Here is a 26,088-nt window from a genome sequence, read left to right as displayed (position 1 = left end):
CCTTCTTTCTTGGGAATGTGGATGTTGTGTTCTCTAGACTGCTTCCTGCTGAATGTAGGTGAAGTATTTTTAGGGTCCCAGAGAGAAAATTTGAGATAATGGGCAGGTCCTGGGAAGACCAGTTATAACCTTTGTTAGTAGACATCACCTGTAAAGTTTCAGGAGGTCTCCCCTGATCAAACCAGATCTATCTCTACCTGGAACGAATCCACAGCCTCTGTTTCCTGTGGAAAACAAAAGCAAGACCACTTCTCCAAAACATTTTTGATTTCCATTTGACAAATTCATTTTTTGACTTTTTAAAAGTTAAAACATTCTTAAAATATCTAGACTGGTTTATTTCAACAGTCCCTCTTTCAACTCCAGATCTCTTAGCAGCTGGCCTTTGCTTTTCAGCAATCAAAATATTCAAAATCAACACAATAGCATACAGAATCCAGACTCCCTGCGTACTTCCCATCTTTACATGGCTTTTTTCTTTTACTTACTTTTGCTGTTTCTTTAAAGACTTTATTATTTAAAACTCTATTTCTGTCTATAACTGCCTATACCCATTATCTTTCTTTCTAAAGTTCACACACATTGTGAAACACACTGAAACTTGTTTAGAAGTTCTTCTGACAGGACCCCCTTATACTGCATATCTTTTAGACTTTTTTGACTGCATGAACAAACTTTAGACTGTTAAGCTATGCCTGGATCCTCTGCCTGCTCTATAGCCTGGCTCTGCCCACTCTTGGGTTGGGTCCTGAAAGCCAGACCTAAAGTTTGTAGCCTGGCAAAGGTACATGACCGAGAACTGCATTAAACCTTTTTAGAGCTCTAGAATGCCAATGCTTGCACTGTAGCAGGCATTTTTTTACTTTTTTTTTTTTTGGTAACTAATTAAAATAGTAACAAGGGCTTGCCAGCAGGCACAAACTCTTAAAGGAGCTAGGTTTTTTTTTAAAGCTTTCTCAGACTCTAGATGGATATTCGAGCCCCATGATGGAATGCCACAATGTGTGACGTTTTATTCTGTTGACTTTTTTGAGGGGCCCACCACCCAGCTCCCAAATAAATCACACACAAAGGCTTATTCTTAGTTAGGAATACCTGGCCTTAGCTTGGTTTGTTGTTAGCCAGCTTTTCTTATATACACGTTTTCCCTCTGGGTTTTTAATTTTCTCTATTTCTGTATATCTTATGCTGCTTCTTTCTCTGTGGTTTTCTATGTAGCTGACCCCTGACATATTTTTATTCCTCATCTTCTTTGGTTCTCCTCCTATTTATATTCTGCTGCCTGCTAGCCCCACCTATCCTTGCTTCTGCCTCACTAATGGCCATTCAGATCTTTATTAGACCATCTGGTATTTTAGACAGGCAAAGAGTCACAGCTTCACAGTTAATCAAAAACAGCATCAACAAAAGTAACACACCTGAAAATAATATTCCCCAACAGGGTAGTTTGTTTCCTGAATGAGGCTCCTTTGGAGGAAACTAAGTTTTCATTTACGAATGATTATCAACTGGAGATAGCTTCTGGGTTAGATATGGGGACACATGTCACTTTCTCTCAGCTCTAGGGTCCCATCTGATACAGACCAGTGCAGGCCCTGTGCATGATGCCTCAGTCCCTATGAGCTCATATGAGCATCAATCCTGTTGATGTAGAAGGCCTTGCTTCCTTGGTGTGTTCCATCCCCTCTGTTACTTAATCTCTTTCTGCATCTACTTCTATAGGGTTCCCTGAGTTGTCAGGGGAGGAGTTAATGGAGATATCCAGTTTAGGGCTGAGTGTTCCAAGGTCTGTTACTCTCTGCACAATGTCTGGCTGTGGGTCTTGTATTTGTTTCCATTTGCTGCAGGAGCAAGCTTCTCTGAAGACTGAGCAAGGCACTGGTCTATGAGTACAGCAGAATGTCATCAGGAGTCATTTTATTGCTACATTCCTTTAGTAGAACAGTAGTATCTGATTTTACAGTCCATGGGTTTGGTCCACGCGCTATCCAGTCTTAGGTTCTTGATCACCAAAGTAATCCTGGGTATGGGCTCCACATCATAGAGTGGGCTTTAAGACAAATCATGTATTGGTTGGTTACTGCCACAAGCTTTGTGAAACCATTGCATTCTCAAATCTTGCAGACAGAACACTCTTGTAGATCCAAGGCTTTGTAGCTGGGCTGGTTTTTATGTATCTGGTTTGGCAGTATACAGAGTACTTTTCTGTATCAGGGGGTGAAGGCTCTATGTAGGCACCGGTTGGACTTCTCCGTGTTCAGTGAGTTGAGGAGGTGTTGTCTTCAGCAATAGAGCCTTGTTGTCAGTTTCTGGAGAGTCACCTATATTCTTGGCAATAGCCTGGATGGTTTGGGAGTTCCTATGGGATCCTTTCAGTCAACAACTTAATTAGATGTAACCAATCCCAGTGCTGGAAGCTTTGGTGACAAGAGATGGTCAGTTTGTACTCTGTCTCCCTCATTATTTGGTAATTTTATTTATATTGCTTTCATAAATGTATATAGGAAGCTTCTAGTATATTAGGTTTTACACTACCCCCAAATTGGCTCTCCTCATGCCCTTCTTCCTTCCCCTTCCCCACTTGATCCTTCAGTTACTGTTGTGTAATAATCTTTTTGTACGCTGTGAAGATGTGTCACTTGGATTGGTTTAATAAAAAGCTGAATGGTCAATAGCTAGGCAGGATTTTCGGGGAAGAGAGGATGCTGAGAAGAAGGGAGATGCCAAGGGATGCAGAGCAATCAACATGGGCATTACAAAAGCAAAGGTAACTGATACATATAACCCCAGCAGCACAAACACTGAGAGAAACAATTAATACGTGGGACCTCCTGAAACTGAAAAGCTTCTGTAAAGCAAAGGACACAGTCAACAAGACAAAAGAGCAGCCCACAGAATGGAAAAAGATCTTCACTAACACCACATCAGACAAGAGGATTGATCTCCAAAATATACAAAGAACTCAAGAAACTGTTCATCAAAAGAACAAGTAATCCAATAAAAAATGGGGTACAGACCTAAGCACAGAGCTCTCAACAGAGGAATCTGAAATGATTGAAAGACACTTAAGGAAATGCTCAATATCCTTAACCATCAGAGAAATACAAATCAAAACAACTCTCAGATTACAACTCTCAGAATGGCCAAGATCAAAAACACTGTTGACAGATTATGCAGGAGAGGATTTGGAGTAAAGGGAACGAACACTTCTCCATTGCTGGTGGGAATGAAACTGGTACAGCCACTTTGAAAATCAGAATGGAGTGGCTTTGGTCCCCAACATTCTCTCAGGAACAGATTGGTGCTGCCAAGAGCAATCATGTCTCATGTCAATAGAATCCTAAGTTATTTAAATGCCATATTCTACATTGAAGAATATTTATCCATTTGAAATATATCTCGGTACATCTAGAAAACCTAGCTAATATGACTACAAGTTTGACTATTATAAATGACTACCTATTAATCTCTATTTCTTACTAATACATTACCTTTTTAATGAGCTACACAAATGCAATACCTTAAACAAAAGCAGAAATACATATACACAGTAAAACAAAATCAACCTTAAATATGTATCAATAGCCAAGATCCACACCAAAGTATTCATTCCTATATCATATCTCTCTTTTTTCTTTTTTTTACTTTTTTTTAGAAATTGACTGTGACCATTAATCACTTATAATCAACCCCCTTTAAATGAAAACAAACATTTATAAACAATCATTTTGGAAATTTGGGTGTTGTTTTCTCCAAATTGCTTTCTGCTATTTGTTGGGCAAAGTATTTCTAGGGTTCACAGAGACCTTTCTGGGGGTCTTGTTCCATCAAACCACATTAGCCTGAAAAGAATTCACAGCTTTTTATGTTTTGTAGAAGCAAAAGCAGAACCTCTTTTCCAAAGCAATGTATCCTTAGACTCAAACTTTAAAGTCAAGATAGCTTTAAAATATATATGCTGGTTTAGTTTTGCAGCTGCCAGAATCAAATATTTCTCTATAGCCAAAAAATTCAAAGAAAACATAATAATATACACAATCCAGACTCTGTGTATATTTCATCTTTACATGGCTTATTTTTCCTTATAAATCCTTTAATCTATGACTGTCTGTACTTTTATATTACTTTTACTGTCTCTTTAAATAAGAGTTCATTTTGTTTTTATAACTATCTATTATTATAACTGTCTATACTCTTTTTCTTCTCACTCCCAAGCCTACAAATATTTATCCAAAATGTGACCCATTCAGAGGTCTTTTTTTTTTATCAGAATCTGTCTTTTTTGCATATCTGTAATCACTTTCTGACCAAGAGACCCCCTCCCTTTTTAATACTAAGCAGGCGTGGCTAGGACAAACTCCACAGCCCTACCTGCTTGCTCTACTCAGTCCAACAAAGCAAAGGTATATTCACTATGTCTGCAAGCCATGCTCACTGCCCCAACTCCAGGGACACAACAAGTCTATGTCTCCATTATGCAATTTATATCATGCTGCTCACAGACCCCATTTAAGTGCTCCATAGCAGAACCAGCATGAACCAAAAGCCAGCTCTTAAAGAAGCCATTCCTCTGCTTGTGGCTAACAAACAGAGCCTATTTTAAAAAAAAAAAATGGCTACCAAAAAGCTGTACTTCGCTCCTGTTTTTGTGGGTCTAGAAGCCCTCTTTTTTTCTTATACTTTTTAAAGGTCTTACATGAATCCATGCCCAGACAGTGGATGCCAATCTGTTGGCATACAAAAGAGTTCCACAATAGCCTGGAATGGAGTATAACAAAGGCTTATTTATCTGGGGATAAACTCACAGAAAGAGTAGCGATCTGCAGTCCTCTGTGTGTGCTGAGAACTGGAACTGAATCCAGCAGCCAAGAGGCCCACACATGCTTTCCATCTGCATTTACAGTACAAGAGACCATGACCAAAGTGGGCCAGTATCTTAAAGACGATTGGCTGAAGGAGTTTCCACAGCAGTATGGATCCATTTGGAGTCTTCTAATTGAAGCCATCCTGCTGTAGGAAGTATTACAGCTTTTAATTACCTGCCTACTGGGGTGTGGCCTCTTATAATGTATACGCAGAAGGCAAACAGGCATCCGTCCCTTTGTTCTCCTTTCCCTTGCTCTTTTTCCACCAGCTGCTTTTTGCTTTTTTTAGATCGCGTGATTCAACTGGTCAAGTGGAGAATTCTGATTTATGAGTTTACCCTGTAATAAATGACTATCTCTTTCTCGATTCTGAGCTAGTGTGGGATTTGTTTTAAGCATCTGATCACTGATTCACCATCCAGTTGAACAAGCACCATTCATTGATGATGCTGTCTTTTTTTCTAGTGTGTATTTTTGGCTTCATTATCAAAAACCAAGTATCCACAGGTACTTGGATTTATTTCTGGACTTTCACATTGATTCCATTGGTCAATGTATCTTGTTTTGTACCAATGCCATGCTGTTTTTATTACTATGTAGAGATGGAAATTTATGTTCTGCCTGGTCCCACAGCCATTCAGTCCCAAAGAAACACACAGAGGCTTATATTAATTATAAACTCTTTGGTCTATTAGCTCAAATTTATTATTAACTATTCTTACTACTTAAATTAACCCATAATTCTTGTCTATGTTTAGCCACATGGCTTGGTTCCTTTTCTCAGTGAGGCATTCTCATCTTGCTTTCTCTGTGTCTGGTTGGTGACTGACTCTTTGCCTTCTCTCTTCCCAGAATTCTTAGTCTGTTCCTCCTGCCTATACTTCCTGCCTGCCTACTGTTACTAGCCAATCAGTGTTTTATTAAACTAATATGAGTGACAAATCTTTACAGTGTACAAGAGCATTATCTCACAGCATTTTCCCCTTTTTTATTTCAAAACAAGAACTCTGAATCTAACCTTCTTTGTTTAGCTTTATTCCTGATCATTATCCATAACAACTTGTAACCAACACTATAAACTAAGACAAACTTCCATAATCCATTTTTTGGGAATATGGGCATAGTTTTCAATGCTACTTCTTGCTAGTTGAGGGCACTGATAATCTTATGGGGACTCAAAGAAAATTAAGGATTTAATTTTCAAGATCAATTTTAATGGTCAAGTCCTGACTGGAGTATTCTGTGAGGCTTGATCACCTCAGCCAGCAGTCTTTAAGCTGTTCTGGATGTAGAACTCAGAGGAAACTACAACAGAGGTTCTCTAAAACATTGGATCATGTGGGCCATCTGCTCCTATTAGAGAATTTTCAGGGTTTTTTTTTTTATCAAACCTGATTTTTCTTAATCAAGATGAATTCACAGCCTCTCACTTCCTGTGGAAACAAAAAGAAAACCTCTTCTTCAAAGTAATCTTTTGTAATCTTTTATCTTAAATTTTGAAGTTAAGGCATTTCCAAAATATATAGGTTAGATTAATCCAGTAGCATTTATGATCAAATGTCTTTTAGCAGCCGTTGCTCCTTCCTCGGCATTTAAACAACTCAAAGACAACACAATAACATGCAGTATCTAGATTCTCTGTGTATTTTCCATTCCTACATGGCTTTTTTTTTTAACTCTATTTATTTCTTTTTAATTTTTTTTTTTTTTTGAGATAGGGTTTCTCTGTATATCATTGACTGTCCTGGATCTCACTATGTAGACTAGACTTACCTTGAACTCACAGAGATCCACCTGTCTCTGCCTCCCAAGTTCTGGGATTAAAGGTGTGTGCCTCCACACTCGACTACTCTATTTCTTTTTTAAAGGACTTTCTCTATCCTTTTACTTCTCTCTCCCAAGTCTACATATATTTTTAAACAAGCTGTAAATCATCTAGAGGTTTTTTTTTCCATCTGAATCTGTCTTTATTGTATATCTCTATCTTTTTTTGACCACATGAGTCTTTAATCAGCTAAGCGATATGGCTAGGATTAAAACTGCAGCTTTGGTGACTGGCTCTACCCATGTAGCTTTTTGAGAGTTTAGCTCCATGGGGAAGGTAATGGTGGGAGCCACACCTACTGCCATAGTTCTGTGGAGTTCCGAGGTCCATGTCACCACCAAGAACCCTGATGCTAGCCGTTCATAAACACCATTTCAGTCTTTGGTGGCAAGGCCTCTTAAAAGAGCTATGAGGTTTTTTGCCACTAAATCAGGAAGCCTCTCTTAAAGGAGCTGTGCTTCTGCTCGCTGTCAGCAAACAGAGCCTACCAGAGTAAAGACAATTACCATGAAGCTGCACTTGACATGTTTTTGTCTGTCTAGAATTCCTTTTTTTTTTTTTCAAACTTTCTCAAGCTTTATGTGGAAGTTCTTTCCAAACATTTGGGAATCATTTGTAGACAGAAGTTTCTCTCCCACCTGGTCCCACAGCCATTCAGTCTCAAGGAAACACACAGAGACTTATATTCATTATATACTGTTTGGTCTATTTGTTCAGGCTTATTATTAACTAGCTCTTACAACTTAAAGTAGCCTACAGTTATGGTCTATGTTTATCCATGTGGCTTAGTACCTTTTCTCAGTGAGCTATTCTTTTCTTGCTTCCTCTGCATTTGGCTGGTGATTGACTCTCTGCCTTTCCTCTTCCCAGAATTCTCTTAGTCTGGTTACCCCACCTTTCTGCCTGGCTACCAGCCAATCAGCATTTTATTAAACTGAGTGACAAACATTTACAGTGGACAAGAGCACTGTCCCCCATCTGTGGTACAATTTGAGGTTGAGGATAATGATACTTCTAGCAGTTCTTCTATTATTTAGGACTGTGTTGCTGTCTTAGTTAGGGCTTTATTGTTGTGGTGAAACACCATGACCAGAAAGCAATTTGAGGAGGAAAGGGTTAATTCATCTTACACTTTCACATAGCTGTTCATCACTGAAGGAAATCAGGACAGGAATTCAAGCAGGATAGAACCCTGGAGGTAGAACCTGATGCAGAGGTTATGGAGGCAAACTGCACTGACTTGCTAAAGAGATGAGGATGAGACTGGGGGATTGGGTTTGGAGGGGAAGGGTGAGAGTGAAGATCTGAAGCTTGCCTACCTGCTTCCCTGGCCAACTTCTCAGGCAGACTTGATTGGCAGGTTCCCAGGGAATGTGTGGAATTGGGGCTGGGGTAATAGGAAGTGTGGGGAGGACGGTTAGAGAAGATCTTTGTGATCTGCTGGAAATGGGGGCAGGGAGGATGTGGAGGCTGCAACATGTGGTCTGTAACAGAGTTAGGGGGAATGGGGGATTGGATTTAGATGAGAGGAGAGGTAAAGATCTATAGTTAGGCTACCTGCTTCCTCTCTCTCTCTCTCTCTCTCTCTCTCTCTCTCTCTCTCTCTCTCTCTCTCTCGGTCCTCAAGCTTGTAATGAAAGCATTTTACCAGCTGGGCTATCTCTCCAGTCTCACAAACTACATTTGTAAAACTGAAAATTTTTTGACAGGCAAAATAGGACCATTGTTATTAGTTATTAAGAGGAACAATGTAAACTAACCCAGGATTGCTTGCAGTGAGTTGGAGGCACTAGAGCTAAATAGGCTTTCTCTCTAGTTCTGCTAATTACAGGTTCGTGACCCTCTGCGCCCGCCCCCTCGAGTTTAGGGAACTCTATTAAGCTCCTACCCCGAGTCCCTATCCTAAAGGACCAAAGAATACACACTTTTTAAAATTTTACATGACACTGAGGCATTCATAAAGAATTGGAAATTTGAAGGAAGGGTTAAATGTCTTCAAAATTGGGTTTGAGGGCTGGAGAGTTGGCTCAGTGGTAAGGAGCAGCAGCTGCTTTTCCAGAGGTCCTGAGTTCAATTCCCAGCAAGCACATGGTGGCTCACAACCATCTGTAATATCTGGTGCCCTCCTCTGGACTGCAGACATGTATGCAGGCAGAATATTGTATACACAACAAATAAATCTTTTTAAAAAAATATACAAAAAAAAATAAAACTGGGTTTGAGGAAAAGCAGAAGGTCATGGGAAAACCGTGAGATCACCGTTTCTTCAACTCGTCCAAGAATTCCTTTCTTCTGAGGATGCTGCTCTCCACAGACACATGAACGTGCCGTCTTTTGATCTGCTTGGGGGGAGCGGGGGTTCTTCCTACAACAATTATTTCTTCAAATTCTTCAGCTTAAAATGCTTGCTCTGCCCAAGGGTCATTGATGCGCACTATTCAGTGCAGCATGTACTGAGTATTGTGATGCACATGCTAGAAGAGTACAGTGCGAATTAATGGGTGGCTGGTGCTCCAGATTGTGGAGTGCTGTGTCTGGTGGCCCTGAGGCAGAAGCTACAGCCCACCTGGAGCTACACAGATAGAAACTTTGTTTCAAAAGTAAAACTGAACAAATAAACAATACCCCCCCAACAACGTGTGTCAACTGATGACCACTCCATGGTATAATTAATGTGAAGGTTTTTTATTGTAGATGGGGGGGGGAGACACACAGAGACAGAGAGAGACAGAGAAACAACATAGCAAGGATAGATGAGGGTTATAAAGAGAAGGAGTAGCTAGGGGAGGGAAGCCTGTGAGCTGGAGAGAATTTAGGGTAGAGGGGAGGTGAGAAGGGTTGGGATGCTAACATGGACTTTGAAATGTAAAACAGGTACCTGTGGTACTGAGGGAGGCTGGAGGAAAACGTGGGTTCTGATATGCTAATAGCCACCACAGGTAGCTGTATTCCCATCCACCAGAGAGAAGGAAAATATTTTTGATGTGGGGGGTGAGGGGACTGGGGACCAGTTTCACAATTTCCTGAGGAATGCTGGTTTTTATCTAATTGCCAGAAATCCTCCTGCAGTCCAGGTTGAACCCATTTTTGGACGTTTGCACTGCCTTTTGGAGTTTGGGGAATTGGAGTTTCCTTTGGGACCTAACACAACCCCCACACAAAAGTAATTAATATATGTCTTATGGAGCTCTATGAAAACGTCGTGTCTCAGTCTTTGTAAGGGCTCTTCCCTGGAGAGACAGCATGACTCTTTATTCCGTATCCATTCACCTGATTAAAAGGAGCCTACATCAAGGAGTACAACATTCCAGAGGCAGAAAGCGAATTGCCCATTATCCCCTTACTCACAGAGTGCCAGCCTTATTCCAAATTCGAAGGACTCCCGGCAAGTGCTGGGGCTTGAACTGTAGGACCTCCTTGATGAAGGAGGGGTGTGGTCTCTACCTCATAAGGATTGGGTTTCTGTGAAGAAGCTGAAAGTCGCCACAAAACCTATGAATATAGAGCATAAAGTAGCCGGAAATCTCCGAACTCCCAAGTGGCACTCCATCTAGTAAAAGTCTATTTATTTGTAGTGTGGCGCGATAGGGTACCCGTCACTAATTCATGGCAACAGCTAGAGGAAGGCTTCGTGTTGTTCTAGAATTACGAAGCTTTAAGGTTTGCATAACCTTCTAGTAAATAGGATTCCACCGCTCCAGAAACGTCATCTTATTTGTTCTCCATTCAGAACCCATACGTTTCTGAGCAGTTGCCTCCCTCCCATCACAGTGTGATGGTAGCCGACTTGGGACCAAGAAACCAACCAAAACCACGTGGGTAGTGCCCCCCTGCCTGCCAGTCAGGCATGCTGGGTGGACTAGGGAGATTAATTCAAAGATTTCACCAAGGTGGTCAAAGCAAGCTGACCTCATACTTCTGCATGCTCCAGCGTTTCCAAATGCTAATAGGCGGAGCCAACCCTCGAGAAGAGGGTGGGAATAAAGTTTGTCTTCAAGTTCTCATTGTACTCGATTTTCGCCTTCCTCTTCCCCTGGCTATTTAAAGCCACTGGTTAAAGTTTTGAATACTACCATTGTTATTGTGTCACACAGATTTCTCTTTGCCTGGGGATTACACATTTTCAATAAACATTAGGCTAGATTGGAACGGGGGATGGGGTTGCAAGAATAAATAACAAATCCAAAGCCAGGCTTCGTCCTCCGAGGAAGAGTACGTGGGTGGGTTGGGACAGCGTGACCCAGGACTACAGACCTCAGTCTGCAGCTTCGCACCCGTCCTCCAGCCCTGCAGGGCGCAGGCTCCACCAGGGAGCGGCGGCCACAGGGCCCCCGTCTTCCTCCCGCTTCGGCGGCGCCACAGCCCAGCCTGAGCGGGGTGGTGGTCGCGCAGCTCCGGCCTGCAGGGGGCGCTGGCGCGGGAGGCTGGCCGGGCCGGGGTCCGCGCGCGTGCGGTGGCGCTGCAGCGCGTGGGTGCCGGGGCCGCGGTCCTGAGTGACTCGGCCTGTGACGCGGACGCGTTCCTTCCTCTTCCTCTTCCTCCGCGGCCCCGCCTTCCTTCCCTCCGCCCATCTCCCTCCGCCGAGCCGCCGCCGTCAGCCGCGCCGTCATGTCGGCCCCCGCCGGGTCCCCTCACCCGGCTGCCGGTGCCCGGATGCCGCCCAAGCTCGGCGGAGCAGCCTCTGGCCTGGCGCCGCCGCAGCAGAACGGTGAGGCGGGGAAGACCGGGGCGCGGCGCGGGGCCTAGGCGGGAGGGCGGGCGGACGGGAGGGCGGGCGGCCTGCAACCGTGGCTTGGGGCCGGGCAAGGCCGGCCCGGGGAGGCCTCGATGGGGCCCCGAGGCCGCGGCGGAGCCCGGAGGCCGCGATGAAGCGAGGGGAACGGCCGAGGGGGGGACAGCAGGGCGGGGTCGCCAGCGTTGTGCGACCGAGGCTGGCCAGTCCTCGCGGACGGAGGCCGTAGTGGATGGGTCAGCCTCCCGGCGCGACCGTCTCCTCCGATCGGGGCGCCGGTCGGTTGCCCCGGGAGACCCCTTGGGCGCCGAGAGCTCTCTGGAAGCCCAGGGCCCCGAGTCCGTGGTCTTTGGAGGGCTGGGTGCAGTCTTGGTACCTGGTGGATCGCATCCTTCCGGCCTCAGGAACGTCGCTTTGATTTTTTTAAGGCCCGGCTAGCACGCTGCCTGGAAGGGAACTTAGTTTGCACTCAAGTTTGTAGACAAAAGAGTGTAAATATGATGCAGAAGTGTCACTAACCCCGACCCTCGTCGGCCTCGGGATCTGTTGTGGTTTGCCGCCGCGGTTGCTGCTCAGGCGTTTGGAGTTTGCTTGTAGTGTTCGAAGGGGGAGCAGGTGTCAACAGGATCTAAACGAACACCTTTAGATTCCCCCATCTGCGGTTCCACTTTAAGATATAGAAAAACGTGCCAGAGTTATTTGGCCCATTCTGAGGCAAGGCCTGCGTAGGGCGGCACGGATGTGGCAGTCATACTGAGGCCATAGGCTCTGAGCATGCAGGAGTTTCTGCTGAGAAATGATCTTACCCTAGAATGCCTATCCCCTAGTCTAGAGATCTGGAATGTTCCTAGATAGTGCTGGGGGAGGGGCGCTCTTTAGAGACTGACGGTAAGTCTGCTGAGACCCTCCCAAAGTCATTAAGGCTAAGAAAATCCTGTCCCGTGTAAAAGAACAAAACCACAGTAGTACTCAACAAATCATTGACCCAGTTTACTCACTGGGCTAATCAAAATTTACTAGGCTTTATCATCTTTTTGATTAACACCCAAAGTTTTGAAAATTGATAATGCCTTTCAAAACTCCCCGAGAGTCAGGTGGAATTCTTATTCACAATTTAAAACAAAACAAAAAAAGACCGTTTAGTCTTAAGAGCCCTAGGTCGTCCTTATTTGTCAATATTCCATGCTTCTTAAATCGTTGTTTAGTATAAACAGCTTCTGAAGGTCAACAGTGTCGTTGATGGTATCACTCTTGCCCTTTACCCAAGTGAAAACATAATTTGTGAGCAGTTTTGAAATAACAACTTATCTGTGTTGTGTGCCTGTGTATAAACCAGTGCGCCCCGGCTGGCACCTGGAGGTCAGAGGACAACTTCAGGGAGTTGGTTCTTTCTGCCAGGTGGGTTTTAGAAATTCAACTCAGGTAGTTTTCTAGTAAACACTACCTAGGCTTTGTTTGTTTGTTTGTCTGTTTTTACACCGCTTTGTGTGTGAAGCCACCAGAACATCATAATTTAGAAGTAGGTCCCAGGCTAGAACATCTCAAATCCATGTTTGACAGATTCAAGAATGGTGCTCTTGATTTCTGAGTGGCATATTTTATTTTAGCCTTAAAAATTTTGTGACGACTCGAAGATGCCATGATATTCACTTGGTCAAAAGGATGTTAAATTTGTAGGAACAAATTCGTATTTTAAAGATGCCCTACGTAAGTGATGCTTGATTTCTTTTTATACTTACTCTTTTCAAATAGTTTTACCAGTCGTTTAGCAGCTGTTGCTAGGCTACCAAATGGGTATTCAAAGTTAGAGTAGTTGATGAAACAGTCCCTCCTCCTGCCCTGAATTATATTCAAATTGCTTCTGGCTAGTCTTGAGTGATTTGGTAGGTAGGGGTGGAAGGAGAGGGAAGGGCTGGCTCTAGGGGTGGGAGGAGAGGGAAGGGCTATCTCTGGGAAGCGGTTGCATCACAAGTCTGGAAGTCTGCACTTAGAAAGTACAAGTCCTTTGTAGAAACTGAAAGCAGTGGATCAGAGAAAAGGGAACTGGGTGGGAGGGAACGGCTGGGAAGGCTGGGGCTGGGCGGGGTGTGGGGGAGGGGGAGATGGAAGGATGGGTAGAAGAGGCCAGGTTGCAGAAAGGTCTTCAAATGTCGTACTAAGGTGTTAGGAAATAAAGACCTAGAGTCTGGTTTGGTTTGGTTTTGTGGACGGGATTAATTCGAGCATGGAAATGAGAGGCTCAGGTCTGGTTTGGTTTGGTTTCTCAGTATTACAGAAAATGATCTTGAGGATTAAACGGCATTTGCAGTTTCTGTTGCACACAGAAACCGCTTTTCTCTGTACTCTATCTCTGGAATTCCAGACATGGTAATAATCATACAAAAGCAGTAGATCAGAAGTGTGAATATAAAATGCCATGGAAAAGCAAATCAATGACAAGAAAAACTGTAAGAGGCAGAATGAGACCATGCCCTTCATAACCTTGGTATGCTGTGAGCTGCATCTGGGCCTGTCGCGTGGAGCTAAAACTCTCGGAATTCTGAGAGCGACAGGACTGCCCTTGTGTTGTTCGTGGTGATCATCTGCTCTGCACCCAATTTGTGACAGGGTGGAGCCCCTGGGAAGCCTTAGGATGGCACTGGTGACCAGAGGTTTGACGACCCTCCAGTCCCTACTTAGTAATGTCTGGGAAGAGAAAGTCGGGCGTGACCAGCATGCTCAGGAGGCACCCCTTCCCCACAGGCCTTGCTTGTGTGCGCCCCCTTGAGGCATGGCTGTTAATTTTTTCTTTTGCTTCGTTGGTGTGGAATTACGTTATATTCCTTTGAAATGTCTTGTTTTGTTTGTTTGTTTTTGCTTGAGCAGTATCTCAGGTAGATGAGGATGGCTTTGAACTCCTGATCTTTTTTCCTTCAGCCTCCCAACTGCTTGAAGATCCTCTTGCTTTCAGTTTGAGATTATGGGGCATGTTGCCATAACTCCCTGTACTATCCTATAGTAAACCCATAAAGGTATTTTTAAGGGGAAGGTAATAGGAAACGAAGCCGTTATCACCACTTAAAGGAAACTTGTGACAGCCTACTCCTTGTGATTGGCCTCTCAGGTGGGGACAGTGTTGTGGGACTGAGCCCTGCCTGTGGGACCTGACTGAACTTCAGGTGGGAACTGTCAGGATTGAATGTTGCTGCTGTCCACTGTAGAACTGCATGGGAAGGGAAGAGCCCCTCACAGCTACCCCCTAGGTCTTCTGTGCAGTGCCAGTTTTTTTTCTCTTATTTGAGACAGCAAATGGCGCCTGGAGAGATGACTTAGCAGCTAAGAGCTCTAACTGCTTTTCTATAGGATGGGTTTCATTCTCAACACTGACATGGTGGCTCACAACTGTCTATAATGGGAGTTCCAGGGGTTCCAGTGCCCTCTTCTGGGTACCAGATTTGCTTGTGATGCATACATGTGATGTACAGGCATACATGTACACAAGACACCCATTAAAATAAAATAATTTAAAAAAGAAATAACAGGTGTTTTAAAGACATTTGGTTTCTATAAAATGTTAAAAGGGAGATGGTGATCTAGTTGGTCAGGAGTACATTCTGGAGTGTTGTGGTTGATCCAGGATCCAGGAAGGGAGGCAAGAGCACTTCTCGCCAATGCCTGAGAAGATTGTGAGGTGCAGTTTATCTTTTGTTTATTGCTGTGTATTTAGAGCCACAAACAGTGCTGGGCAAGTTCGGGTGTTCCCTTTGATGGTCTTTTAACAGACTTCACTAAGTGGCCCAATGATCTTCCCACCTTCACCAAATGCTTGCATTTCCAGACATGGTTATGATTCTTCTCTTACTGCATTTTATAAACATTGCCACCATAAAGCAGACAAATGAGTTTTTATTATCGCTTTTACTGTTTTTCAAAGGTTAACTGCTTGTCCACCACACCACTTACTTAAAGATAGTATGATATCATTGCATCTCCGAACTCTTTTCTGTTTACCTTGGAGATGCTTTGCTCCGGATTTTCACTCAGAGTAGCACTTGATTTATAGAATTATTTGTCTTTCCATACGAAGTATTAGATGAATATATTTTAGTTTTAACTCTTTGTTTTCCCCCTTTGGGAGACAGGGTCTTCCTGTGTAGACCAGGCTGGTCTTGAACTCACAGAATTCCTGCCTCTGCCTCCCAAGTGCTAGAATTAAAGGTGTGTGCCAACATGTCCAGTTTAACTTGGCTTTTTGACATTTCTTCCAAAGCTGAGTCATGGAACAAGACTGCTGAGTGAAATGATAGCCTGATAATGGTATAATTCCAAAATTGTTCCCAACTTGACTTGAAAGATTTAACAGCACATCACTCTCCTTTCCCAAAAATGATAGCACTGTGGTTCATTGTTTTCATGTCAGTGATGCAGAGAGGTTAGACACAGTGCGAGTTGAAAGACTGTTGACTTGGAGATCCTTTCAGCTCGGGGGCTCCTTACCTTTGAGAGCACACACAGAAGTTAAAGAAGTCTCCAATCTGAGGAACTGGGCTCCTCTGATCTCTGCAGCATGCTTCCGTTCACATCTGTGGCCATCTAGCTGGGAGGTCCTCAGGAGAGCACCTCTCTCTGTCCTTCAGAGTCGTCTGAATAGTCCTCACTCTGAATATACATAGATATCTCCCTGTAATAATAATAACAATCTAACAAACAACTGTTTTATAGTGTATGGTTTTAATTACTATGCTTTTCACACACACTTCTCAGTTTTCCAAGACACAATTTTTGTGAACCTCATTTATTGTCCTTAGCAATATTTCAGCTTTCACTTTCAAAGTAACTTTTCTTTTTAAAAAGATTTCTTTTTATCTTTTACTTGTGTGCACATGGGGTGTGTGTGTGTGTGTGTGTGTGTGTGCATGTGCAGGTGCTCAGAGGTCAGAGGCATCAGCTCTCCCTGGAGCTGGAGTTACAGGTTGTGAGTCTCCTGACATGAGTATTGGGAACCAATTCGGGTCCTCTGGAAGAGGACTTAAATTAACTGCTCCTTACTGAGCATTCCTCCAGCCCCAGTTTTTGTTTCAAAAATCCATCTGTAAACCGTGAACTGTTAGATGGGAAAGACTGAAGTGGAATCATCTTGAATGGACTTTTCTAGAAGTGAGGCACGATCCTAGTCATCATGATGGAGACAGAGCACTGTTAGCCTGGAGAAGGGTCTGCTTGCAGTTGGGCGGGCACTTGGCCTTGCCCAGAAGGTGATGCAGACTTTGATTCCTCCGAGCTCTATGGAGAACATACTTACCATCTCTGAGCTTCTGAGTTTAGTGACAGCGGTCATGCAGAGCCTTTGAGAGGATTAGATCGAATGAGGGACTGTTTTTAAAGTACCCAGCCCTGATAGAGAGCCAGCACTGAGAAACTCTTTATTCCATTTTCTTTAGAACACCAGATTACAAATTGTTTTGAATGGCAGACAATGTTTTCATTGTATTCCCAGTAGCAACTTGTAGTAGGTACTGAGCTAAGCTGGATAAGTGAACTGCCTTTATATTTCATCTCTCTGTAGAATATCCTGAAAGCCACTAGCAACCTTACTCCCCTACTGTATTGACGGTTAGGGCTTGGTCACTGTTTCCATCACTTTAATCAGTTACTTTATTCTGCCTTTCACCCTTTCCTCCTCTTTACATGCACTCTTGGAAAGTGCCTGCTAATAGACCATCTCTCTAGTTAGGATTATGCGCCCAAAGCACCTGAAGCAGTCTTGAGAAAAACATGTCCAAGTAGGCAGGAACATCTGTGAAGTCATAGCCTGCCTAACCAGTGGCCAGATCTTAACATGTAATAGGGGAAAGTTTAAGGGAAAGGTTAACTGGTGCTTCAGCTGGATCAAAAATGATGAGCAAGCTTGGCAAGTTGGCACATGCCCGTACACCCAACACTTGGGAGTATTTCTGAAAGTTTGAGGCCAGCCTGGTATAAATAGTACATTTTAGACCAGCCAAAGATATATCATGATGTAGTGTCTCGAAAAAGTAAAAAAAAAAAAAAAAAAAAAAAAAAAAAAAAAAAAAAAAAAAAAAAAAAAACAGTAACCAACTGAATAAAAAATTATGGCTAGATTTTTGATTGTTCAGGTGAGTTTGTGATCTGAGGCCTGGAATTGTGGCTCACACCTTTAATCCTGGCACACAGGAGGCAGAGGCCAGCCTAGTCTGCATAACAAATTACAGGATAGCTGTGGTTAAAGAGACTGTCTCAAACAAAGTATGATCTGGCATGATAGACTTGTAGCAGTTCTTACTGGAGAGGGACAAGAGGGGTCAGCAGTGGCAGAGAGGGTAATTAATTAACATTGACAGAGTGGGGTGCTCTGAAGACGGAGTCACTGGGAGCCTACTGACGGGACCTGTCCTGGATCTCAGCCTTAGCCTAGCAAGACCCCTGCAAGTCTGTTGCCTTCCACAGCTGTAGGAGACATTCTTGAGAGTTCATGTTTTTCTCTTTAAGTATCTTCTTGACAGTATGATTAGTGCCAGATACAGAAGTACTTGTTGATAACTTCGAGTTTGTGATTTTCATAAGGCTTGGGAAAAGGTAAGCTAGCTTTTGCACTTGGAGAGTTTAAAATTAGACCTGTGCACAGGAAAAGGAAGTCGGGCACCTTCTGGAATCTGGAAAGGGCAAAGCATTCTCTCTTGAGGTTGGGATACTCTGGGATCAAAGTAAGCTGTGTTCAGGCAGTGTCCGGGAAGGCCTTTCTCCAGGAAGGGCTGAGCTGAGACCAGAATGGGTAAGAAATGGTCAGGTAAAAGGATGTGGAAGAGCCTGGTAGACTAAGTTGTCCAAGGACTCAGGTGTGGAAGCTGGGCTGCCAGGTGAGGGTTATCGTGTGACAAGACACACAGGGTGCTGTGGCACAGGAGTCAGGTCAGGAAGGGCCTCTGACTCTTTTTTATAACCAATTGCCACAACTTGGCTGCTTGAAATGGAGAGTTTATTATTTGTGGGTGAGAAGTCCAGCTGGCTAAAATCAGGACGTCTCTGCGGGACACATTCCTTCCATGGTTCTTTCCAGCTTTTAAAGGCTGCCCACATTCCTTGGCTCATGGCCCATTTTCTCTGTATTTAGAACCAGCCATTGAGTATTTCCCTGAAGACTCCATAGCCAGGCCTCTAATTCTCTGGACAGTTAAGGATAATAGACCTATTTTAATAAATGTCATCTGACTAAAACCTTAATGCCATTTACAGCCTTAATTCTCCTCTGCCATGCAGCCCCACATAATCACAGGTTAGGACACGGATGTGTGTTTCACTGACTATAGTAAAACTGAATATTTCCTTTTTAAATTGCATTTAGTATATATCGAATATGTATTGTATGGCCCCAGAACGTTGTCCTACATTATTTAGTAATTATAAACAAACAAAAGTGTAACTTTTACTCATCTGTTATGAGCAGATATTTTCTGTATTATTGTGGCAAGGAATGCAGAGGTTTCTTTTGTTTGCGGTACAGTGGCTTTTGTAAAGGTGAACTTTTTGTTGTTGATACTCTTTCATTTGAGGTCAGATACAAATCCCTGTTTCCTTACATAGGGCAGGAAAACTAGATGCTAGAAAAACTGAGGAAGAGCTATGGCACTGTGGTAGACTTGTACCTAGCACGTGTAAGGCCCTGAGCTTGATGGAATTGGGGTGGTAGGGATGGTAATTGAGGTCTGCCACAAAGTCAAAGAAAAGTAGTTAGAACTAAGACTAGAATCCTGTCGTTGGGCTTTGTGGCCATTTGCTTGGCTAAAGCAAGCTGTGTTTAGTTCAGCGAGACCTGGGGTCTTCAGTTAGGAGCTTCTACTACATCTGGTTTTTGATTCGCTTGTAGCCCTGTCACTGCCTAAGCACATAGATATATATTTTTTTAATTTAATTTATTTTTATTTTATGTCTATGGGTATTTTTGTTTGTGTTTATGTTTGCCACATGAATACCTGGTGCTAGTGGAGGCCAAAAGAGATAATTGGATTTCTTGAAAATGGAATTAGATATTTGATTGTAAGCCACCATATGGGTGCTGGGAATTGAACTTGGGTCCTCTGTAAGAACAGCCAGTGCTCTTAACTTTTATGTTTACATAGCTAACTGCACTAATGCTGACATTGATTTTGATGCCAGCAACATTATAGACATTCTTAAACATGTTCACTTGGTGGTGGTAGCACACACTTTTAACCCCAGCACTCATGAGATAGAGGCAGGTGGATCTCTGTGAGTTCAAGGCTAGCCTGGTCTACAGAGAGAGTTCCAGGACAGGCTCCAAAGCTATACAGAGAAACTCTGTCTCAAAAAAACAAACAAAAACAAAACATATTCTATCCCAAATCACTCATTTTTTCTAAATACTTTACATATTAGGGCCTTCAGGTCTTTGAAGACAAAGTATTATATACATCTTAGAAGTAAGTTAAATGAGGCACAGAAAATAATATGGCCAATAGAGTTGTCTTAGCAACTGGGTCTGTGACTCAGACTTATAATCCAGCTACCTGGAAGACTGGCAGGAGGATCACAGGCTGTGGCCTACCTAAGCTACAAAGAAAGTTCAGGTTCCTTTTAGCTCAGGACCAGCATACCTGCTGGTGTATAGAGGTCTTCAGTTCAGTCCCGGTATCAAGGAAGAAAAAATGGCTGGAGTGGTGACTTAGTGATTAATAGCATTTGTTCTTACAGGACCAGGGTTCAATTCCCAGCAACCCACAGCCATCCATAACTCCAGTTCTAGGAGAGTCAGTGCCTTCTGACCTCAGGGTCCCAGGCACACACATGATACCTGTACATACACATGGTCAGAACACTTGTACACATAAAATAAGTATATCTAACTGTTTTATTTAAAAGATTAAAATGCTTCTAGAATACTTCACTTGCTGATAAAGAGTAAAATATTAGCATTGGGAAGATAAGGCATTCTTTAGCATTATTGATGGAATGTATGAATTGGGAGTCCTTTTTGAAGAGAGCTATAACAGTGATCTTTTTTATTTGCTTGTGTTTTGAGACAGTCTCTTGCTGTGTAGTCTAGGCTGGTGTGGTGGTTTCAAAGAAAATGGCCTCCAAAGGGAATGGTGCTATTAAGAGGTGTGGCCTTGTTGGAGTGGGTGTGGCCTTGTTAGAGGAAGTGTGTCACTGTGAGGGTGGGTTTTGAGGTCTCCTATGCTCAAGCTACTCCCAGTGTCACAGTTTACTTCCTGTTGCCTGCTAGATATAGCATTCTCAGCTCCAACACCATGTTTGCCTGTACACTGCTATGTCCCACCATGACGATAATGGACTGAACCTCTGAACTGTAAGTGAGCCACCACAGTTAAATGTTTTCCTTTATGAAAGAATTGCTGAGGTCGTGGTGTCTCTTCACAGCAATAGCTAGACAGCTAGTTAAGACAACTGGCCTTGAACTCATAATCCTGTCTCAGGCCCCTAGTGCCAGGACTACAGACAAGTTCTCAATGCTCAGCAAAGTGGCCAATTTTTAAAGCACAAACCCCCACCTGTCCTCTTAATTGATCATTGAAGTTCATTTCTCTAAAATGATGTTCCTTGATAAGGATTTAGTAAACTCACCCATAATGAAATAACTCATGTACTTGTTAAAAATAAGGATTTACACATGCTAACAGAAGAATGTCTAGGATACATTACATTAATAGTTGTAGAACCCCGCTACGGTTCATTCTTCCAAAGAACACATAGGAAACTTCCGTGGACTGCTACTGCATCTGGGTAGTAGAATATCAGTTACCAGAGTGAGAAAGGGATTTTTACTTTATACTTCCTTATATAAATTGTTAGCCCTGCCCTCTCCCACAGTGCTGGGGACTGAACAAAGGGCTCTTCTGCTTGAGTACTTGATCAGAGAAGGACTAGCACCATTTCCTCTCGGTCTTCTTAAACTTCAAAATATTTTACTCTTTGACAATTTCATAGATGTATATTGTTCATATCTACCCCTCCCTCCTTTCTCTCTTCCTGTACCCACCCTTTCATCTTCCCTTCTTTTGTTATTCATTGAGTCCAATGAGTGCTGCCTGAGTGCTTGTCCCCCTGGAGCATGGGCAGCTTCCCAGGGGCTGCCCCACAGAAGAACCCTGTAGCCAGCAGTAGTCCTGAGCCCCTCCCCCATCCATGCTGGAATGTTGACCAGCTTGATTTTGTACAGGAAACCCCAGCTGCTGTGAGTTCCTGAGTGCCACAGGCTGTCTCATGTCCAGAAGACAGCTCTCTTCCCTTCTCTTCCACATCCTCTACCTCTGACATTTAAAAAAAGGTTTCTTTGCTCGCTTATTCATTCATTCATTCATTCATTCATTCATTCACTCATTTATATGTATGGGTGTTTTGTTTGCGTATATGTCTGTTCACCACTTGGATCCCACCAAGGCCAACAAAGAGCATTGGATCATCTGGAACTGGAGTCACAGTTAGGAGGTACCTTGTGGGTACTGGGAATTGAACCTGGGTCCTGTTTAAGAGCCAGTGCTCTTAACCTCTGAACCATCTCTCCAGCCCCCTCTTAATTCTGTCTTCTCTTACTCCTCCAGGATGTTCTCTGAGCCTTGGAAGGAGTTGGATAAGGCAGATGTGCTGTTTAGGTTTGATTACTAAATTGTCATTCATTCTTAGTACGTGGACTAGATATGACCAGCAGGTATTAATGCTGCCACTGCCAGAAGAAGTGTAGCTCTGATCTGAGTATAAACATAAATAAATGCTTAGCAGTTTGACAACACGACCATTTAACACAACAATAGTAGTAACCTGTGCATGGTGGCATATGCTTAATCTCAGAGTCAAGTCAATAAGTTCTAGACTAGACTGGTCTCATCTATATAATGAGTTCCAGCCAGGCCAGCTAGGACTATGTAGTGAGACCCTGCCTCAGAATAAAACCAAGCCATGTGTGTGTGTGGTACATGCCTTTAATCTCAGAGGCAGGTGGGTCTCTTGAGTTCCCACCCAGCCTGCTCTACTGTAGTTTCAGACCAGCCATGTTCACATAGTGGGATGCTGTCCCAGAAAAGGAAAGGAAACAAAACAGCACCAATAAAAGTAGATTTTCTCCTAAGGCCGATGCCCTGCCCAGCCTTGGGGTTCTATCCAGGTTTACCATATCACGTGCAAGTTCCCTCAGATGAAGCAAATCAGATCAGAAAGGATTTGGTTGCCCCCTAAAGCATCGTGCCATGGTTTCCCATGGGCCTGTCTTAGCTGGAAGGGCTGTACTGCAGTGTGCAGAAGCCAGCACTGGGTATGAGCGCTGATGCCCTTTGTCCTTCAGCAGTCTGCACAGCACCTCTGGCAGTGGAAGAGCTAGCCAGCAGGGGGTTGGCTGGGAGTTCCAGATTGACTACTCTGAGTCCTGCAACCAGAGTGTGTTGTCTTCTGCATAGGGTCTTACCATTTAGTTGTAGTGGGCAACCAAGAGCATTGGGAATAGCCTGTGTTGTTTGGGGGAACTCTGGGACCCCCTTGATGAATAACATTTAGGGGGATATCCCATGCCTGGCACTAAAGTTTTTGTTTAATAAATTATGTCTTTTGGAAGCTTCACTGTCCAGTTAAATTCCTTCTTGTATTTTTAAAATTAGCTTACAAAGTCATGGATTTCTATAAAGCTTTTTCATATACCCTTAGTTTGGTCGACCTGTCTATTACTCTTCCCCCGCCCCTTCCTTTCTTTTGTCCACTTGCACACACTTCCCCCACACCCTACCCCCCTGTTTCTATTAAGTCAGGGTCTTGATTTGTATCCTTGACTGGCCTGAAACTTGCTTTGATCAGGCTGACCTCAAACTCAAAGTTCTCCTTCCTACCATGGCCTTCAAGTATGGGATTAAAGGCCAGAAGAGGGCATCCTGTCCCCTGGGACTGGAGTTACAGACAGTTGTAAGGTGCCATGTGGGTGCTGGGAATCAAACCCAGGTCTTTTTGGAGGAACAGCTTGCGCTTTTAATTGCTAAGCCATCTTTCCAGCCCTGATTTCATTTTGTTACGGAATATTGACTTGGAAGCCCATCAGTTGTATGGTCTGTCACAGATTATATAGTCAAGCTATTGTCTGGGCTTTCATTATCTCAGGACTGCATTGAATCTGAAAGACTGCTTGCTTGTACATTTGTGTGGTTGTTGGCCTTCAATTCTCTTTGGCTGTTGACCAGAGTCTGTTCCTTCCTTACCACATAGTCTTCTTGTCTGTGTTACAAGGTCAAAACTGAGGTGTGTGTGTGTGTGTGTGTGTGTGTGTGTGTGTGAGAGAGAGAGAGAGAGAGAGAGAGAGAGACAGAGAGAGAGAGAGAGAGAGAGAGAGAGAGAGAGACCAGAGTTAAGATTGGGTTAATCTTTAAAGTGGTGTATTAACACCTTTGCTGCTCATATCATGAGTCCTGATACAAGGTAAGGGAGGACTGCTCAGGGTTGGAGTAGCAGGAGGATGGGGATCAGCAGTGGTTCTCAACCTTGCTAACGCTGTGACACTTTAACACAGTTCCTCATGTTGTGGTGACCCCAACCATAAGATTATTTTTGTTGCTACTTCAGAACTGTAATTTTGCTACTGATATGAATTGTAATGTAAATATTTTTGGAGATAGAGGTTTGCCGAAGGGGCCACAGCCCACAGGTTGAGAACTGAGTGACATGATATGCCTATGACAATCGTAATATGCTGGGGTTATGAAGAAGAAAATAAACAGAGTCCACATTAGATAGGAGCTATTTGCACATCAACTCTTTGCAACACTGTAAATAAATAGTTGCTTTTCTTTTTCAGGTCCAGCACCAAGTCAAATGCAAGTTCCGTCTGGGTATGGGTTGCCTCATCAAAACTATATGGCCCCCTCAGGACATTATTCTCAAGGACCTGGGAAAGTGACCTCATTGCCATTGGATAACCAGTGTGATAGTTACTATTCTCGTCCGTATACAGTACCATCACAAAATGTGGGGACTCCCAGCTCAGCAAGCCAACCAGGAGCACAACAGATGTATGGCAGAGGTCCTCCTGCCTCTCACATGGGGGGATCTACTCCAGGATCTTTCCAGGGAGCTCCGGCGTCAGCATCCCATTCCTATACGAGTGCCTCCCAGCCATATTCCTCTTTTGGGAATCGCTACAGTAGTCCTGCCACATATTCCGCCAGCTCTTCTGCTTCTCAGGGATACCCCTCTACGTGTAGCCATTATCCCGTCTCAGCTGTTTCTAATGTCGTGTATCCTAATGTTTCCTATCCCTCGCTGCCTGCTAGTGAGCCGTATGGGCAAATGTTTACCTCACAGAGTGCTCCGTCTGCCAGGCCAGTTAAAGAGTCATATTCTGGCCCAAGCACAGCTGTTACCTATCCATCACGACCTCCGCCTCCACCTTCCCAGCAGCACCAGCAGCAGCAAAGTCATTCAGGATACAGTTCTGGACCATGGTCAGCTCCTGGCCTTCCACCCGCCCAAGATAATCTTATCCGGAACCAAATGGGATCCTTGGCTCCATCCAACAACCACCCAGCAAATAATGGTAAGTTGAATATGAAATTCACCAAAACATGATTGACAGAACATTTCTGGTCTTGTAAAAGATGTTATTTCCTGATAGGAAAACTGGAAATTAGCTTACTAGGGCACTGTATTTGCTTAATTATTTGTGGTATTTTTGCCAAATCTCTCCAAACCATTCTTATGCCCCCTTCACAGTTAACTCCTCAATGTTCTCTTTGGGGAGCCTGGTTCCATGCCTTGACTCTTGAGCTCTCAGCCAGTGTTCAAGGGTGTCTTTTATGCCATGGCTGTACTTGTCCTTAACATGGATTGACTTAGACAAACTGAAGACTATTTTGATGATGTGTCTTGCTGGCCATGACTTTGTTTTCATGCTAGCTCAACTTAGGTAATTATTTTTCTAGTCATAGCCCCATTATTATAGAAAAAAATGGTGGTCAGAAGCATTATATTGGCCTCCTTTAAACTATGTTTCCTAGAGATAAAAGTTGCTTTCTGATTCTCAAGTTAGTACACTGTGATGAAGGATGAAGACAGGGAAATGAGGAATCATGACTCCTTAGTGGTTGGTCTTTCTGTCAAGGGGTAGCTAAATGTTTAATTAAAAATTTTACATATATAAGGTGTATGTAATACATATGATAAAATAGAGGTGTGCATGCGTGTTAGTATTTCCCAAGCCAGGAGATGTCACTGTGTCTCTGGCTGACCTAGAACTCTATATAAACCAGACTGGCCCAAACTCAAGAGATCTGCCTCTAGAATGTTATGATTGAAGGTGTGCATCACCATGCCTCACCCAAAACAGATATATTTTTAAGTGTTCTGTTTCTCTAGACTATTCTTACATAAATTGAAGCTGTGAACTTGAATCTAATGATGTGCTCTTGAAGAGAGTGAAAATATATGCACATCGCTGGGCATTGGTGGTGCACGCTTTTAATCCCAGCACTGGGGAGGCAGAGGCAGGAGGATCTCTGTGAGTTCTAGGCCAGCATGGTCTACAGAGGGAATTCCAGGGTACCCAGGGCTACACAGAAAAACCCTGCCCTGAAAAAAAACCAAAAAGGAAAAAAAAAAAAAAAGAAAAAAGAAAACCACAGAATATTAGTTGATAAAGCTGTGGTAATTTTCTGAGTGTG

At 43.4% G+C, this 26,088-nt stretch overlaps 1 protein-coding gene across 3 annotated transcripts in view; it reads left to right on the top strand.

Moving 5' to 3' along the window:
* Window positions 1-11,112: 11,112 nt before the first annotated feature.
* Sec24b (SEC24 homolog B, COPII coat complex component) overlaps window positions 11,113-26,088 on the top strand; it is a 65,161-nt gene continuing 50,185 nt past the window's right edge. For 2 of the 3 annotated variants that reach the window (XM_057792974.1, XM_057792973.1), the window contains exons 1-2: window positions 11,114-11,398; window positions 24,228-24,965. In XM_057792974.1, coding sequence (XP_057648957.1) covers window positions 11,299-11,398; window positions 24,228-24,965 — 838 coding nt within the window. In that variant the 5' untranslated portion in view covers window positions 11,114-11,298. Of the gene's footprint in view, window positions 11,399-24,227; window positions 24,966-26,088 lie in introns of all 3 variants that reach the window. The other variant, XM_057792972.1, reaches the window with a different exon arrangement.

Source organism: Chionomys nivalis, chromosome 18 (genome assembly GCF_950005125.1).
Source record: "Chionomys nivalis chromosome 18, mChiNiv1.1, whole genome shotgun sequence".
In the NCBI taxonomy this organism is placed as follows: Eukaryota; Metazoa; Chordata; class Mammalia; order Rodentia; family Cricetidae; genus Chionomys; species Chionomys nivalis.
This window is presented reverse-complemented; position numbering and strand designations above follow the sequence as displayed.